Source organism: Balaenoptera borealis (assembly GCF_965194805.1).
Source record: "Balaenoptera borealis genome assembly, chromosome: 9".
In the NCBI taxonomy this organism is placed as follows: Eukaryota; Metazoa; Chordata; class Mammalia; order Artiodactyla; family Balaenopteridae; genus Balaenoptera; species Balaenoptera borealis.
The window spans coordinates 17,248,331-17,262,704 of record NC_138873.1 but is presented as its reverse complement, the minus strand read 5'-3'; the positions used below and the strand labels follow the sequence as shown (position 1 = coordinate 17,262,704).

The window sequence follows — 14,374 nt, the reverse complement described above, 5'->3', positions numbered from 1 at the left end:
TTGCAGCTCAAGGAGTATGAGGCCCAGCACCGGCAGTCAGCTGCCTTGGACCCTGCTGACTGGCCAGACGGTTCTTACCCACCATTCGATGGCTCATCAAACTGCAATGTAAGTTTGCTGTCTCTTTGAGCATCTTAACCACTCCTACTAAAAAGGGACAGCCTACACAATTTCAGCCTTTAGACTTCTTTGTGCAGTCACCAACTCCCACCTGGATCTGGAAAGAGGTGTCTCTTCTGACGTGTTATTCTTTTCTTTACCTGGTAGCTGGGACAGCGCTATTCATGCTGGTTTTTTTTTTTTTTTTTTTTTAATTGAGGTAAAGTAGACACAACTTAAATTTTACCATTATAAGCATTTTAAGTGTTCAGTTCAGTGGCATTAAGTACATACACATTGCTGTACAACCATCTTCACAACCCACTTCCTGAACCTTTCCATCATCTGAAACAGATATTCCATAACCATTAAACAAGAACTCTCCATTCTCGCCTCACCTTCCCCAACTCCTTTCCTTCTGTGTCTGGTTTATTTCACTTAGCACCATGTTTTCAAGACTTGTCCCTGGTTTATTTCACTTAGCACCGTGTTTTCAAGACTCGTCCACATTACAGCTATACTAGAACTTCATTCCTTTTTATGGATGAACAATATTCCACTGCACATATATACCACATTTTGTTTAATCATTCATCTGTTGATAGACACTTGGGTGTTTCTCCCATTTGGCTATTGTGAATATTGCTGTTATGAACATTGGTATACAAGTATCTGTTTGAATCCTTGCTGTCAAATCCTTTCCGTATATACCTAAGAGTAGAATTTCTGGATTATACGGTAATCCTATATGTAACTTTTTGAGGACCTGCTATACTGTCTTCCACAGTGGCTGCACTATTTTCCATTCCTGACAGCTGCGTGAAAGTTCCCATTTCTCCGCTTCCTCACCAACACTTGTGATTTTCCCATTTTTGATACTAGTCATCCTAATGGGTATAAAATGATATCATTGTGGTTTAGATTTGATTTCTCTAGTGTCTAATGATGTTTAGCATCATTTTATGTGCTTGGCCGTTTTTATACATTCCTCAGAGAAGTGTTTATTCAAGTTATTTGCCCATTGTTGAATTGGGTTTTTTGTTTTGCTGTTGGTTGTTGAGTTGTAGGAGTTCTTTATAGAGTCTGGATATTAATCCTGTATCAGGTACATGACTTGTAAATGTTTTCTCCCATTCTATGAGTTGCCTTTTTACTCTCTTGATAGCGTCCTTTGAGGCAGGAAAGTTTTTAATTTTGAAGTCCAATTTACATTCGTTTTTGGTGTCATAACTAAGAAATCATTGCCATATCCATTGTCGTGAAGATTTTCTCCTATATTTTCTTTTAAGAGTTTATAGTTTTAGCTTTTAAGTTTAGGTCTATGACCCATTTTAAGTTAATGTTTGTATATCATATAACATATGGGTCCAACCTCATTCTTTTGTGAGTAGATACCTTGTTTTCCCAGAACCACTTGTTGAAAAGACTGTCCTTTCCCCCATTGAATGATCTTAGCACCCTTTTTGAAAATTAATTGACCGTATATGTGAGAGTTTATTTCTGGGCTCTCTTATTTTATTCCTTTGGTTTATATGTCTTTCCTCTGCAGGCATCATACTGTTTTGATGAAGATAGCTATATAGTAAGGTTTGAAACTGGGAGGTGTGAGCCCTCCAACTTGGTTCTTCTTTTTCAGGTTGTTTTAGCTATTAAGGTCCCTTGAGATTCCATACGAATTTCAGGATGGGTTTTTCTATTTCTGTGAAAAGTGCCATGAGATTTTGATAGGGATTTTATTGAACCTGTAGATTGATTTGGGTAGTATTGTCATCTTAACATGAAGTCTTCCAATCCGTGAACACAGCTATTCTTCCATTTATGTCTTCTTGAATTTCTTTCAGCATTGTTTTGTAGTTTTCAGTGTACAAGTCTTGTCTCCTTGGTTAAGTTTATTTTTAAGTATTTTATTCTTTTTGATGCTATTATAAATGAAATTGTTTACTTAATTTCCTTTTTGAATTTTTTATTGCCAGTATATAAAGATGGAACTGATTTTCCTGTGTTGATTTTATATCCTGCAACTTTGCTGAATTTCTTTATTATCTCTAACAGATGTGTGCGTGTGTGTGTGTGTGTATGTGTGTGTGTAAAATCTTTAGCGTTTTCTACATATAAGACCATGTCACCTGTGAACAGAGGCAATTTTTCTTCTTCTTTTCCAGTTTTGATGCCTTTTATTATTCATGCTATTTTAATGTGACCAAAACATGGCTTCTCAGGAGTTCCACCAAGATCATAGGAATTAGAATTCCAGAGTTTCAGATAGACATTTCATGGTGCTATCATCAAACTGCGTGGAGTGAGAATGGAGGGAGTTAACCTTTTTCATCTATTACGCAATTTTTTTTTTTTTTTTTTTTTGGTTTTCAAGATTTTGTTTATTTGAGTAGTTTGCAGCTACTATGCAGTTGTTTTGTTTGTTGGGTCCTCTCTTCCTTAAAGTCTGGAAGCAACTCTACCTCCATTTCTTTAGACTCTTGTTTCCTCTTGTCAGTGCTCCATACAGCCAGTCATCTTTCCAAAACATACATCTCTTCTTACATTCATGTGTTTCAGAAAAGCCTGATGGTTTTCCAGTTTTACAAGATAAATTCCAAACTTCTTGGCACACTCAAGACCCTCTGTGATCTGGCCTCAATCAATTTCTCTACTCCCATCTGTCACCCGTTGCTCCAGTAGGTCTCCACTCCATCCACATTGGACCCTGAATGCCTTACTGATCATACCTTGTATTTTCACACTCTCTGCTTTAATTTGTGCATTTCCTCTACGTAAAATGTCTTCCTGCAAATTTTTCCAGGTAAAAATCTATGCATCTTTCAAGGTGAAGTCCAACTGCCACCTCCTCTGAAACTTTAGCATCCTCAAGTGTATTTTTATAGCTTCCTGTTGTGTGCTTTGTTAAACTAGCTTGCTACGTGAAACCTAACAGTTATCCTGGAGTATCAGAATTAATTGTATATATTTCAACCTCCGTGGAAATTGTGAGCTCCTTGAGCAAGAAAGGCAGCTGTATTATCTTTGTGTCTCCAGTGAGTGCCTAATTCAGTGTTCAGCTCATATAGCCTGCTTGAGAAATATTCAGTGAACAAACTTGTATTTGAATGGTCATCCTTCCTGGCTTCTTTAAGAGCATGTTTTATGTCTTGAGACTATAGACTCAGTCTTTACACTTCTTTGCATCTGAGTAACAAATGATGGCATATCATTAGTAAATATAACCCTCCCACTACCTTCTTGTCCCTGATTTCCTGAATCAAACACCAGATTCCAGTGTAGCTAAAACAAACAAATAAACAAAAAACCCAAAGGATTATTAATTTGAAAGCTCTGCCTGGTTTGCTTTTGTGTGGAGGGGACTGAGATGTTACCATTTATAATAATAAATGTGTCATATGCTAGCCAGCAGCATGTCCTGGGACCATGAGGTAATCAAAGGAACCATGTCCATGGTTTTCACTGTGCCTTTTGGGGTCTCTTATCCCCTAGTTCTAACATAATATAAATGTAAATCATGAATCCAAAGAATCATGAAGAATAAATATCATAACTCAGGACTGATATGATTCAAACCCAACTCGGGGGAGAACACATCGCCTCAGTTGTCCATAGTGGGTCTTTTAGTGTCCGTCTCACTGGATACTGTCCTGATTAATAGCATCTGAGTCAAGGGAGAGGTTACAAGACTCTATCCATTCAGAGAAACAGGCCTGTAGTAAAACCTCACATACTTAGATGGTAAGGAGAGAGGCTTATCTCATTTAGGAAAAAGTTACTATAAATAGAGTACTGTAGGCATTTTGAACAAGCTGCTAAGAAAGTATTATATAAAGTATTGGTTTGTTGAACCCCTTTCAGAGGGTAAATCACAACCATCACCTTGGTATCAGCTGACAGAATGAAATGGGTACTTCTTAAAAGTTGGGCGGGCCTTCGTTGTCTTGAGCATTTCTTTGTTCATTTAGGAGGCATCTGTGGAGCTTCCGCAGAGCGCTTGCTATGTGCTAGGCTTCATGCCAGATATCCAGGTTACAAAGGTGAAGGGGAGAGAGAGGCCCTGCCCCAGTGGAGTTTACCCTGCAGTGCAGAGGTTAAAATTAGCCTCACACGTGCTCACACAGACTCACGTACATGGTTACATTATTAACTCCTTACAAACTGTTTCTTCATAGACGGCTCAAAAATAAACTCAGCCTTTCCTAGTTGGAGGGAGGGCCAGGGGTACGATATGCTCCTTCCACTTCCAGCGCAATTTCCCAGAAGCTCTAGAATGACTTGTCTTTTTTGCTGAAAGATGTAGGTGAAGACAGTCTAGTCAGCAGTGGAGAGAGTTTTCTGAAGAAAGGCTGTTTACTCTGTGTATTTTGCTAGCTGCCTTTGTGCCAACACCCCACACCCACGTTCAGTCACGCTGTTCATTACTGCGTGGTGATGAACCGTTGGCACCGAAGTTTGCTTGTACTTGATTGTGATCCCGATGTACGTGACACTTGCCCCTCTTACCGTGACTTTAGTCTGTCCCATGTTTTCCTGGAGACTCAGCAAGAAACTCCATCCAAAATATTCCTTCTTACTGATGCTCCATTTGCCTACTAGCAGGGTAATTAATTTCAGATAATTCCCACTGTGTCCTACTCCAGCTGCCTTGGGTTCGGTGCTTTGATTATCTTTTGTGCGAGGGCCAGGGTTTTTCAGCTTTCTATCGATTCTTTTCTATACTGAGATGCAAATAGCCCACTGGCCATAGTGGGGAATGCCCAGGCCATGAAAGTTGCAGAGATCATAAGGCCTTTGTCACCAGACCTCAATGCCTATATTGATGCCTGTCGTGCTTTAGGGTTTCATTTGCATTGATTCATAGGCTTCCCCCACCCCCAGAACTGGCATTCGATAATTGCATGTTGCTTCACAATAAATCCATATTCACATTCTCAGTTTCCAAGAGTATTAAGTACTAAAGATAGTTACCAGGGGAAGTGAAAAATAGCTTTCTCTTTGCCAGAGGGGAATCAGTTCTCTGCTGTTTTTCATTAATAACAAACTTCTGTTGTGAGTGTTAGAGTTTTTAAAAAGAATTTCTGGTTGAGTACTTAAGTGGATTCCTTGTTAAACATCTGAACGTTTATTTTAATATTTTTCATTTTATTTTAGTAACTTTTGTTTTCCTTCGCCTCCTGCAGGGGAAAGGTTGTAAGAGTTCTCATTTTAAGCTTTCAGCTTTGTGCGTTGAGGTTCAGTTTACCTTCTGATTAAGAAAATGTTTAAAGAAATTTTGCTGTCTGTCTTACTGGGGTTTAAAGTTTTTTTACTCAAGGCGTACATTTTAGTAAATCATAGTTTTTGTTTTTACAAAACTGGTAGGTAAGAGTTGGTGATCTGTACCTGAAATACTTGCAGTGAACTCTCTTTCCGAAAAATGTCAAATTGTAAATTATTTGATTATGATGCTATTCAAATTATTTTTTTAAATATATAATATATAAAGAAATATTAAAGCAACAACAAGGACAGTAAAGCACCAGAGCTCTTAAGAGTCCATTGCAGACATCTATTTTGGTCGCGTTTAATTGTTTCACTTCATACAAACTGTGTTCCAGAAAAAGTTGGAATTATGTTTCTGTATCTGGAGCTCCTTACCAGGGTGAAGCAACTATGGTGAAATGTTTTGTGACGTGAATTATTTTGTAAAGCAAGTCATCGTTTCATAATTGATCACTTTTACATTTGGGGAAATATTAGAGTTGGGAAATATTTGTGCAAAGAGTGCTATGTTATCACTGTGGTGTTATAATAATACCTTACATCCATATGTGCATCTCTGCATAACCTTTCATTCCAGTTCTGAATATAGCTTTGCCACTAACCTGGGGAGCCATGTGGTTGAACTGTGTCCAGATTTGGGGTAACAAAGACACAACATCAGGTGGTCATTTTTTCCACTTTTTACAAAATACTATTTTAAGTGTTTCCCTGATTGAGGACTTTCAAGGTCGCAACTAAAATATCCCCATATTGTTGGCACGATGCAAGACTGTTAAATCTTTTGGGGGCTTTCTAAAATTATAAACCATAAACTTGGCCCTCACCAGCAGGTGGTTTTTACTGAGGCTTTTCAGAGTCATTTCACCTGCCTCAATTACAGCCATTGTCTTCCAGCCAGAAGATTCAGGTCTGTTGTTTTGGAAGAAGAGGTTGCTATAGCCTTAGTCTAATCTAGAACTTTCTAAAAGGTAGTGTGCTGAAGGCCAGGAGAGCATTCCACAAAGTTACTTTTTTAGTGGTTCTCGGGGTGAACGGCCTAATTTCTATTACGGCCAAAGAAAAGATGGACAATTTAATCATTTAATACAGAATGTGGTCAGAGAACAGAGCTCATGCTCATGGGGTGTTCCTTTCGGGGGCAGAACGATGCTTCTGCTTGTCCGAGAGACGTCTGTAAATGCAAGGTGCTCTTTTTAGAGTCCAGGACTCTGGGTTGAACCAGATTTTTTAAAACTTGGCTATTCTTAAATATAATTAATAAAGTGAAAATAATTCTTATTTTGAATAGGTGTCTTTTACTAGGGTGAACTTCTAGACAATGCCTATAAGTTAAGATGTATCAGAAGTTTTATTTTTATATTGCAAAGGTGTTAAAGGAAAATAGAAACCAATATTACTAGCTTTGTTGTTTGGGGAAATCTGATTCCCAAACAACATTGTCATTTTTTTAATGACAATGCATGATGAATTTACAGAATTGTCTTCCACCTATAGATAGTACCAGCGATTTTTTTAAAATAAGATTTTCATATTTTTGCTGACTTTGGGTAAATATTTATTGGCTGCATAAACTATGTGAAGATTCACATAGACCTTAGTATTAAAGTTGACATTATAGGTCCAGTAAAGGTATCTTTATGTAAATGGTTGACCTTCTTTCTACTGTCTTTCTGCTCTTATATTATTGGTTTTATAAGGAAATTTAAGAGAGAATAGATTCCAAGCATAAAAATAACTTACATTACTGAATGTAAGTTACTGTTTGCTTTTAATCGTGTTATGTTTTCTTTGAATCTCTCTTCCTAAAGGATTTTTTTTCATAACAACATATGGGTTTCAGCTGAAAAGGGTTCTCACTGGCAAGGTAAGTTTTGATTTGTAGCTAGAAAATGATTCTGCTTGTTGTAGCTTTAATTCTTACACTAGCTAGGCTTAAATACAGCATGGTTGGATGTGTGCTTTGGCTCTTTATTTCTTGAACAGAGGAAGAGCTTTACTCAACTCATTTGACTTCTAATTTGACCAGGAGAAAGAGTAGAAGTATGGCCTAGCGTTAATTTGCCAGAGGGCTTTTTTACCCTGTTTGCTTGGGCTAGCATGTTCATGCCATGCTATGTTACACTGTGTCAAAAAAAGGAACACTTTTCTAAATCTTTCTAAATATAACTATGGCAAAAATAACTCTTATTGATTCAGGTCTTTTAATGCGTACTTGAAGCCTTGAGATGATTATAAAGACTTTCATAGATACCTTCTACAAATTTCTTTTTTATTTGGCTGGGTGGGAAGAGGAAGAAATATTCCTCTTAATTTTAACAAAAGTAATTTTGAAATGAAAATGATAGTAAAATATAGACATATTAAAATTCTCTTTAGAAGAGTAGACGTAATGATTCTTTAGACCTGTAGCTTATGGAGAGACTAGAGACAAAATCAGTCCATTGGAATAACATGTGTCCCAAAGTCTTGTGAGAAAGGTGACTTTTGCTCTCACTGGACATAAGCTGACCAAGAACTGCTGCTTAGATGACTTCTTGTCATTTATTCCACACCACCCTCTCTCCCCAGCCTTGTCCCTGGGAGAAGGGCCAAAGTTTGAGGCGTGTGTTTGCTGTGAGTCCCTTGAGATCATCATCTTTAAACAAAGTTAGACAGGAAGGAGGTTCTGGCCTCGGGAAAGCCAGGCGTTTGCCCGGTGAGGGGGCTGGTTAAAGTGCACAGATGTGAGTCAGACTTTGGGTCCAGATCCCAGCTCTGCCACCTATTAGCTCTGCATCTGAGGGCAAGTTGTTTCATCTCTTTGTGCCTCAAAACTTGGGCCAAGTGTATCTACCTCACATGGGTGTTGCAAGGATTAAATGGCACCAAGTAAATACCCAATGAACGCCAGCCTCTATTGCTTATGTGACGATCTTCTACCTCGCCATTAACTGTCATTCTTAAAATACTGGAGTTCCTGTCAAAAGTTTTATTTTTGTACATGCCATTAACATGGCAGCAGCACTTCTGCTTTTGCATATTACGGCAGACAGACTGGAGTTGTCAGAACAAGCTTAATGTAAATAGTGTGTGTTTAATTGGTTATGTTTTTACCAAACACATAATCAGTGTATTTTCTGTTTCAAAAGGTATAACTGTCTGTGGGCTTAGGAACGGGTCTGGTATGATTTCAGTAACATATGTGGCCTTAGGATTACAGTTTGGGAAAAATAAACACTAATCGTATTGAAATTACCTAGGGCCATATAGTGACAATGAGGTGTGGGCTTCCATGCCCGTTACGTTGGGGGGTGCTCTTACAGCAGGCCCAGAAATAGTTGGAAATTTGGCTCTTTGCACCTGGCAAACCAGCCAGGTATCAGTACACGTCTATCTTCACTGGTTTGTATGGTCACAGGGAGTTGAGAGTGCTGCCTGCACACCCTCCTCAACACATCAAGGGCCACGTGAACAAAAGTAAATAACAATAAAATATCCAGATACAATATAATCTGAGGGTTATGTAACCTATTGTTATCACTTTTAAAATTTAAGTTAGTTTTCGGGCACATTCTGGTCTGTTATTTCTTTTCTTTTCTTTTCTTTCTTTTTTTTTTTTTTTTAAGATTTTACTGTCGCCCTCAGCTTCATCTTTCTTTCTTTCATTTTTAAATTTTTTTGGCCACACTGTGTGGCTTGCGAGATCTTCGTTCCCTGACCAGGGAATGAACCTGGGCCCTCGGCAGTGAGAGCGTGGAGTCCTAACCACTGGACTGCCAGGGACTTCCCTGTTGTTTCTTTAATTAGGTCGAACCACGTGAACTGGAAATATTAGCTTTTGACCTTAAAAATAGCAGTCTCATTTGTCCAACCTTATACGTAAATACCAAACAGGATCTACGACATTTACCCTAGCTAGCTGATTATATCTAAATACAGATATTTGTAATATAATATGGGTTAAGGATTGGCATTTAGATTTGCAATGCCAATTTCTTACTTCACTTTTGGGATGAAACTTAGGGAGCTTGGGGTAAGAGAGGATTTCCATTACTTGTTTAATGATAGTGATTCATCACATGTTCATTCCTCATTAAATCATTTGCCCTGGTACCAAATCTTATATAATGGATGGGTTGGAGAGAGACCCAGGTCCTATCATGGTTCATGAGTCGGATCCAGACTGAGGGCCGCTTCCAGCCTAAGCCAACTTACTGAAGTCATGGACTGCCCATCACTTGTTCAGAGTCCGTTTGAACTGTCAGTCACTGTATCAAAACTCTTAGAACTATACCCAGTCATCAAGGACATTCATCTAGAAAGCAATATTTTAACACAACCAAATTCTAATTCAAATTCTAATTATTCTCAGAATAATTTCTGTAGAAATATCCCTTTATTCTCTTCTCTGTCCCTTTTCCTTTCCCTCTTTGTATCATACCGTCTCTCATCCCTTGTTGATTGTACTATTACTAGTATAATTCTAATAACATTGCATAATTAGTTCCTACAAGGACACTTCTTGCCCTGTGCTTTTGAGCCAGAGTGTAGGTGAAAGAATGCCATCTTGAACATTCTTTTACTCATTCATTGTGCAAACATTACTAAGTACCTACTATAGGTCAGTCCCTATACACAGGAGTTTATATTTGAGAAGAAGAGACAGACAAGTGGATAGCCTGGTTGGGGCCTTAATTGGAATATTTCTACCGAGTGTGTGAAATACGCACAGAAAGTCCATTAGGCCCCAGTGAGGAGAGTGTGGAAAGCCCAGTGAAGGTGACTGAAACTGAGCAAGAGTTCACCAGGAGGAGGAAGAGAAACCTGTTAGGTAGAGGGAGCAGCAAGGCCAGTGGCTTAGGTGAACAGGTGGGTAAATCTTCAAACTTGGGTCATATGAGAAAATGGATTTAAATAATAAAGTTTTTCTCAGTATCAATATTTTGACTAATACGGTATTGATTCTTTTCTTTGCTCATTCTTATTTATAAATTGGCTCTGTAATAGGTTGTTTGGTTCCTTATGACTGCAATTTGTTTTGTTTTTTGTTTTTAATTGAAATATAGTTGATTTACAAAGTTATGTTAGTTTCAGGTGTACAGCAAAGTGATTCAGTTACACACACACACACACATACACACATTTTCAGATTCTTTTCCATTATAGCTTATTATAAAGTATTGAATATAGATCCCTGTGCTATACAGTAGGTCCTTGTTTGTTATCTGTTTTATACCTAGTAGTGTGTATCTGTTAATCCCAAACTCCTAATTTATCACCCCCGCCCCTTTCCCCTTTGGTAACAATAAGTTTGTTTTCTGTGTCTGTGATTCTGTTTCTGCTTTGTAAATAAGTTCATTTGTATCATTTTTTAAGATTCCACATATAAGTGATATCATATGATATTTGTCTTTTTCTGTCTGACTTACTTCACTTAATATGATAATTTCTAGGTCCATCCGTGTTGCTGCAAATGGCATTATTTCATTCTTTTTTATGGCTGAGTAGTATTCCACAGTATGTGCATATATATATATATGCCACATCTTCTTTATCTGTTCCTCTGTCGATGGACATTTAGGTTGCTTCCATATATGATTGCAGTTTTAAAATTTATATCATCCGTGTTTTTCATCTTGTCTTTGAGGTCTCATTTAATTGAATTCATGTTCTTCTTTAATTATTTTATAGAGAGAAGAACTGTTAGGAATTTCTTCCTGTTCCTTGAGTTATATTTTCTTCTGATAGGGAGATGGGATCAAAAGATAGAATTATTGTGTTTGTCCATGCCTTTTCTCTCTCTCTCTCTTTTTTTTCCCCTTGTTATAGTTTGAGTAGTTCTCATGCATTTCTTTTCACTTTGATCATGCTTGGGTAGCTCAGGTCACATTTTCTGTTTGTGCTGATATAATGAAGATTACTTTTTGACCTGTTTGCCATGCTGTCAGAGAGTGGAGTGTTTTCCTTCCTTTATTTTGTGATCCATTCATGTTTGTTGTTGCTGTAGCCTAATGTAATAGCTGGGGACGTGGGAAAACCCAACCGAGGTGGAATGTGGTCTTCATTGGGATACCTGGGCTCGGCTTTCTCTCTCCTAAGAGTTTGTTAAATGTGCTGCATCACTGTTCACGTTGCTTGCTTAAGGGTGGGGGAACGGGTACACCAGAGCCAGTCTGTCTTTAATTTATTCCTCCAATTCCTGGTGAATTTCTAGAGGCTTCATTTTAATCAGGATCAGCCTTACCATTGACTTTCCGTCTTTTCACTCATTACTCTCCTGAAGCAATTTCTGCTTCTCTTAGATCAGAAAAAGATAAAGAAGGCCACACAGTTTGCTTCCTTTTCTGTGGGTCTTCAGGAATTTTTTTCTTAGCTTGATCACGGAGTTCTCAAGTTTAATATATTAGGTTATATACTTTTGTTTGGATGCTCTTGGTGGAGTATTTTTGCCAGTTTTTAGTAATTGTGCTTTGTAGGACACTATTGCTCATTTTGTTAGTTGTGGGAAGGATATTCTGTGGTTTAGTTTTCAGCAGTCATCATGACCTGATTGTTTTGCCAGTTAGATGACCACAAACAATTTTTCTAGCTCCAGTTGATTCATTTTCTGAGCCAGTGAATCGATTGGGGCCTTCTGATCACAGCCATCAGGTGAATGTGTTATTCTTTGTGTTTATAGAAACACAAAGACAGGCTAAGCTGTCTTCTATTTGGAAGTAAATTTGCTTATTATTCATTCTACAAACATAAGGAGAAGTGTGTTAAGGTCACACATAGATCGTGACTCTGCGAGGTACCTTCGGCCCATCTGCCTCCGTCTTCAGCAGATGCCCGTGCTAATCAGTAGCCTGAGCTTGGGTTGGAAGGAAGAACTTGGTGTCCGCACCTTCCCTCCGTTGCCTTGCAGGCTCCATCAGTTCTCTGTATTCCTACATCGTCGTGTGCCTAGGCAAGGTTGTTTGGCGGCCGTGTCCAAGAAGTCATCGTGCCTGATCCATGAATCAGTCAGTCTAAGATGCCATAAAAGTAATGTGACTTTGCAAACACCACCCAGTCTCTTGGGAGACTTAGCGCTTCTGGGATGAAAACTTCCATCAGCTCCAGAAACTAGAGCCTCAAAAGCATATGTAATTGCCCTACTTGGCAGTCCTGTTCTGAATCATCCTTTTTCCATGGCACGGGCTATGTGAGAATCGAATACACTTGGGAATGAGTGGGTTTGGTGTTTTGCTTTAGCTCTTAGTGTGCCTGACACCATAGGTTTGTTTTGGGTAACACTCCCCCACTCTTTACAGAGGGGCCTGTAGAGTTAGTTGTTGACTACCTTCCCCTAACTTCTTTTTTATCTCAACTCACCTATTTTATATGACCAGCAGGGTTCTCTGACCTATGGGCAGGGTGACATAATCTCAAGCAGTAAAATCTTCCAAAGATTTACAGAGTGAAGGGGAAGTCGGTTCTTTTTCCTCCACTTAACCTCTCTCCTCCCCCAACTCCTTTCAGGAGAAGGAAAGGCATTTTCTCTTCTTCATGGAAACTTGCAGAATTGGGACAAGTGTGCTTACTTGTTATTCGAGTCTCCCTAGACGTGGCTGTAGGACTCCTGAGGTCTTATATTTTCTAGTTCCTTATAGGGAAAGTAGCAACATTATTTGGGGGTGATTAAAAACAATTCAGAGTTCATGAGTTTTAAGAAAAAGAATAGAGTTTATTGTGGAATGTAGCATCCCTTTGCTGTTCCTTTGGTTTTGTAGTTAGTTTTTTAAACAGTTTCTTTAAGTGAATTAAGTGCTGACAAGCCTTTGCCTCTAGGGGATGGTAACATTACCTCAAATTCTCACATACTTTTTACAAGTATGAGTATCATGTAATTATCTTCTCCTCCTCTGTCTCCTCCTCCTTCTTCTTCAAATCTGGTGACAACTAGTTAATTTTGAAACTGCCAGAGAGATTATTTCAGTGTTACACTGTACCTCTGGGAGAAGAATGGAATTTCATCTTTTTTTCCATATGCTGACAAAAATCTCCTAATTTCAGAGGGCAATGATGTCACCAGCTAATGAGCAAAATATTTCTTACTAAACAGATGAGTCTTCCCCTGACTCCTTTGTGAAATAAGGGAAAAAAACCCACAATGTGTTTCATAGTTTATATAGTTACTGCAATTCATAAACACTTTTTAAAGTAATTCTAGTAATTCTAGTAATTCTAAAGTAATTCTCTTCTTCAAAGAGTGAAACAAATTTTTCTATAAACACAAAGAATAACACATTAACCTGATGGCTGTGATCGGAAGGCCCCGGCCACAGCCGGACAATGATGACTGGTAGCTGATCTTGAACGTACCCAGCCGGAGCCAATATGCTGCCCCCAAGGTAGGGAGTGACCTTGAATGCATCACTTCTTGGACCAGTGGAGGGAGATCAGGCATGTTGGAGAGATTATGAAATCAAGTTTGGAGAAGAGGAGGGCCATGAAGCTGTTGTTGATTGGTGTCACATGCTGTTTATAAAGGCAGCAGCAGCAGCTGAACTCTTCTTTGAGCGTCCAGATAGGCAGGCATCTAAGGTCAGCAGGAGCCACGTAAACACGGGACTTCTGGGCTCATATAGGGACATGGAAATGCCCCCAAAGCCATGGCGAGTGCCCGTCCCCTCACTGAAGCATGTCTCAGTTTCCCCAGCCAGAGGTGATTTCGCCCACTTCTGAATCCCTGTATCTCTTTGTTCCTCTTACCCATTTATCACAGTTGACTTACATTAATCGTATTTCTGAACTTCTCTTGGGGCATCTCTACCCCCAGACTTCTAGATTATAACCTTGGTAAGTCCAGGTAAAGCCACCTTACTCATATTGCGATTCCTTCTTCTTCCTAATGCCTCGAATCAGTACATCCCTCCATTGATTTCAATCAGGAAATATCTATTTATCGCAAATATAGATATGATCTTTAATTGTCTCAGTGGGGAAGAATATTGTAATGTTCAGTGTTGGCAGTTGTGTGAAGAAATAGGTACTCTTTTTATACTACTTG

The 14,374-nt window shown here is 38.7% G+C and overlaps 1 protein-coding gene across 3 annotated transcripts in view; it reads left to right on the top strand.

The window, feature by feature from the left end:
• The window catches only part of SASH1 (SAM and SH3 domain containing 1), a 250,699-nt gene that overhangs the window by 189,771 nt on the left and 46,554 nt on the right, over positions 1-14,374 (top strand). For all 3 annotated transcript variants that reach the window (XM_082405434.1, XM_082405433.1, XM_082405435.1), the window contains exon 8: positions 7-108. In XM_082405434.1, coding sequence (XP_082261560.1) covers positions 7-108 — 102 coding nt within the window. The remainder of the gene's footprint in view (positions 1-6; positions 109-14,374) is intronic.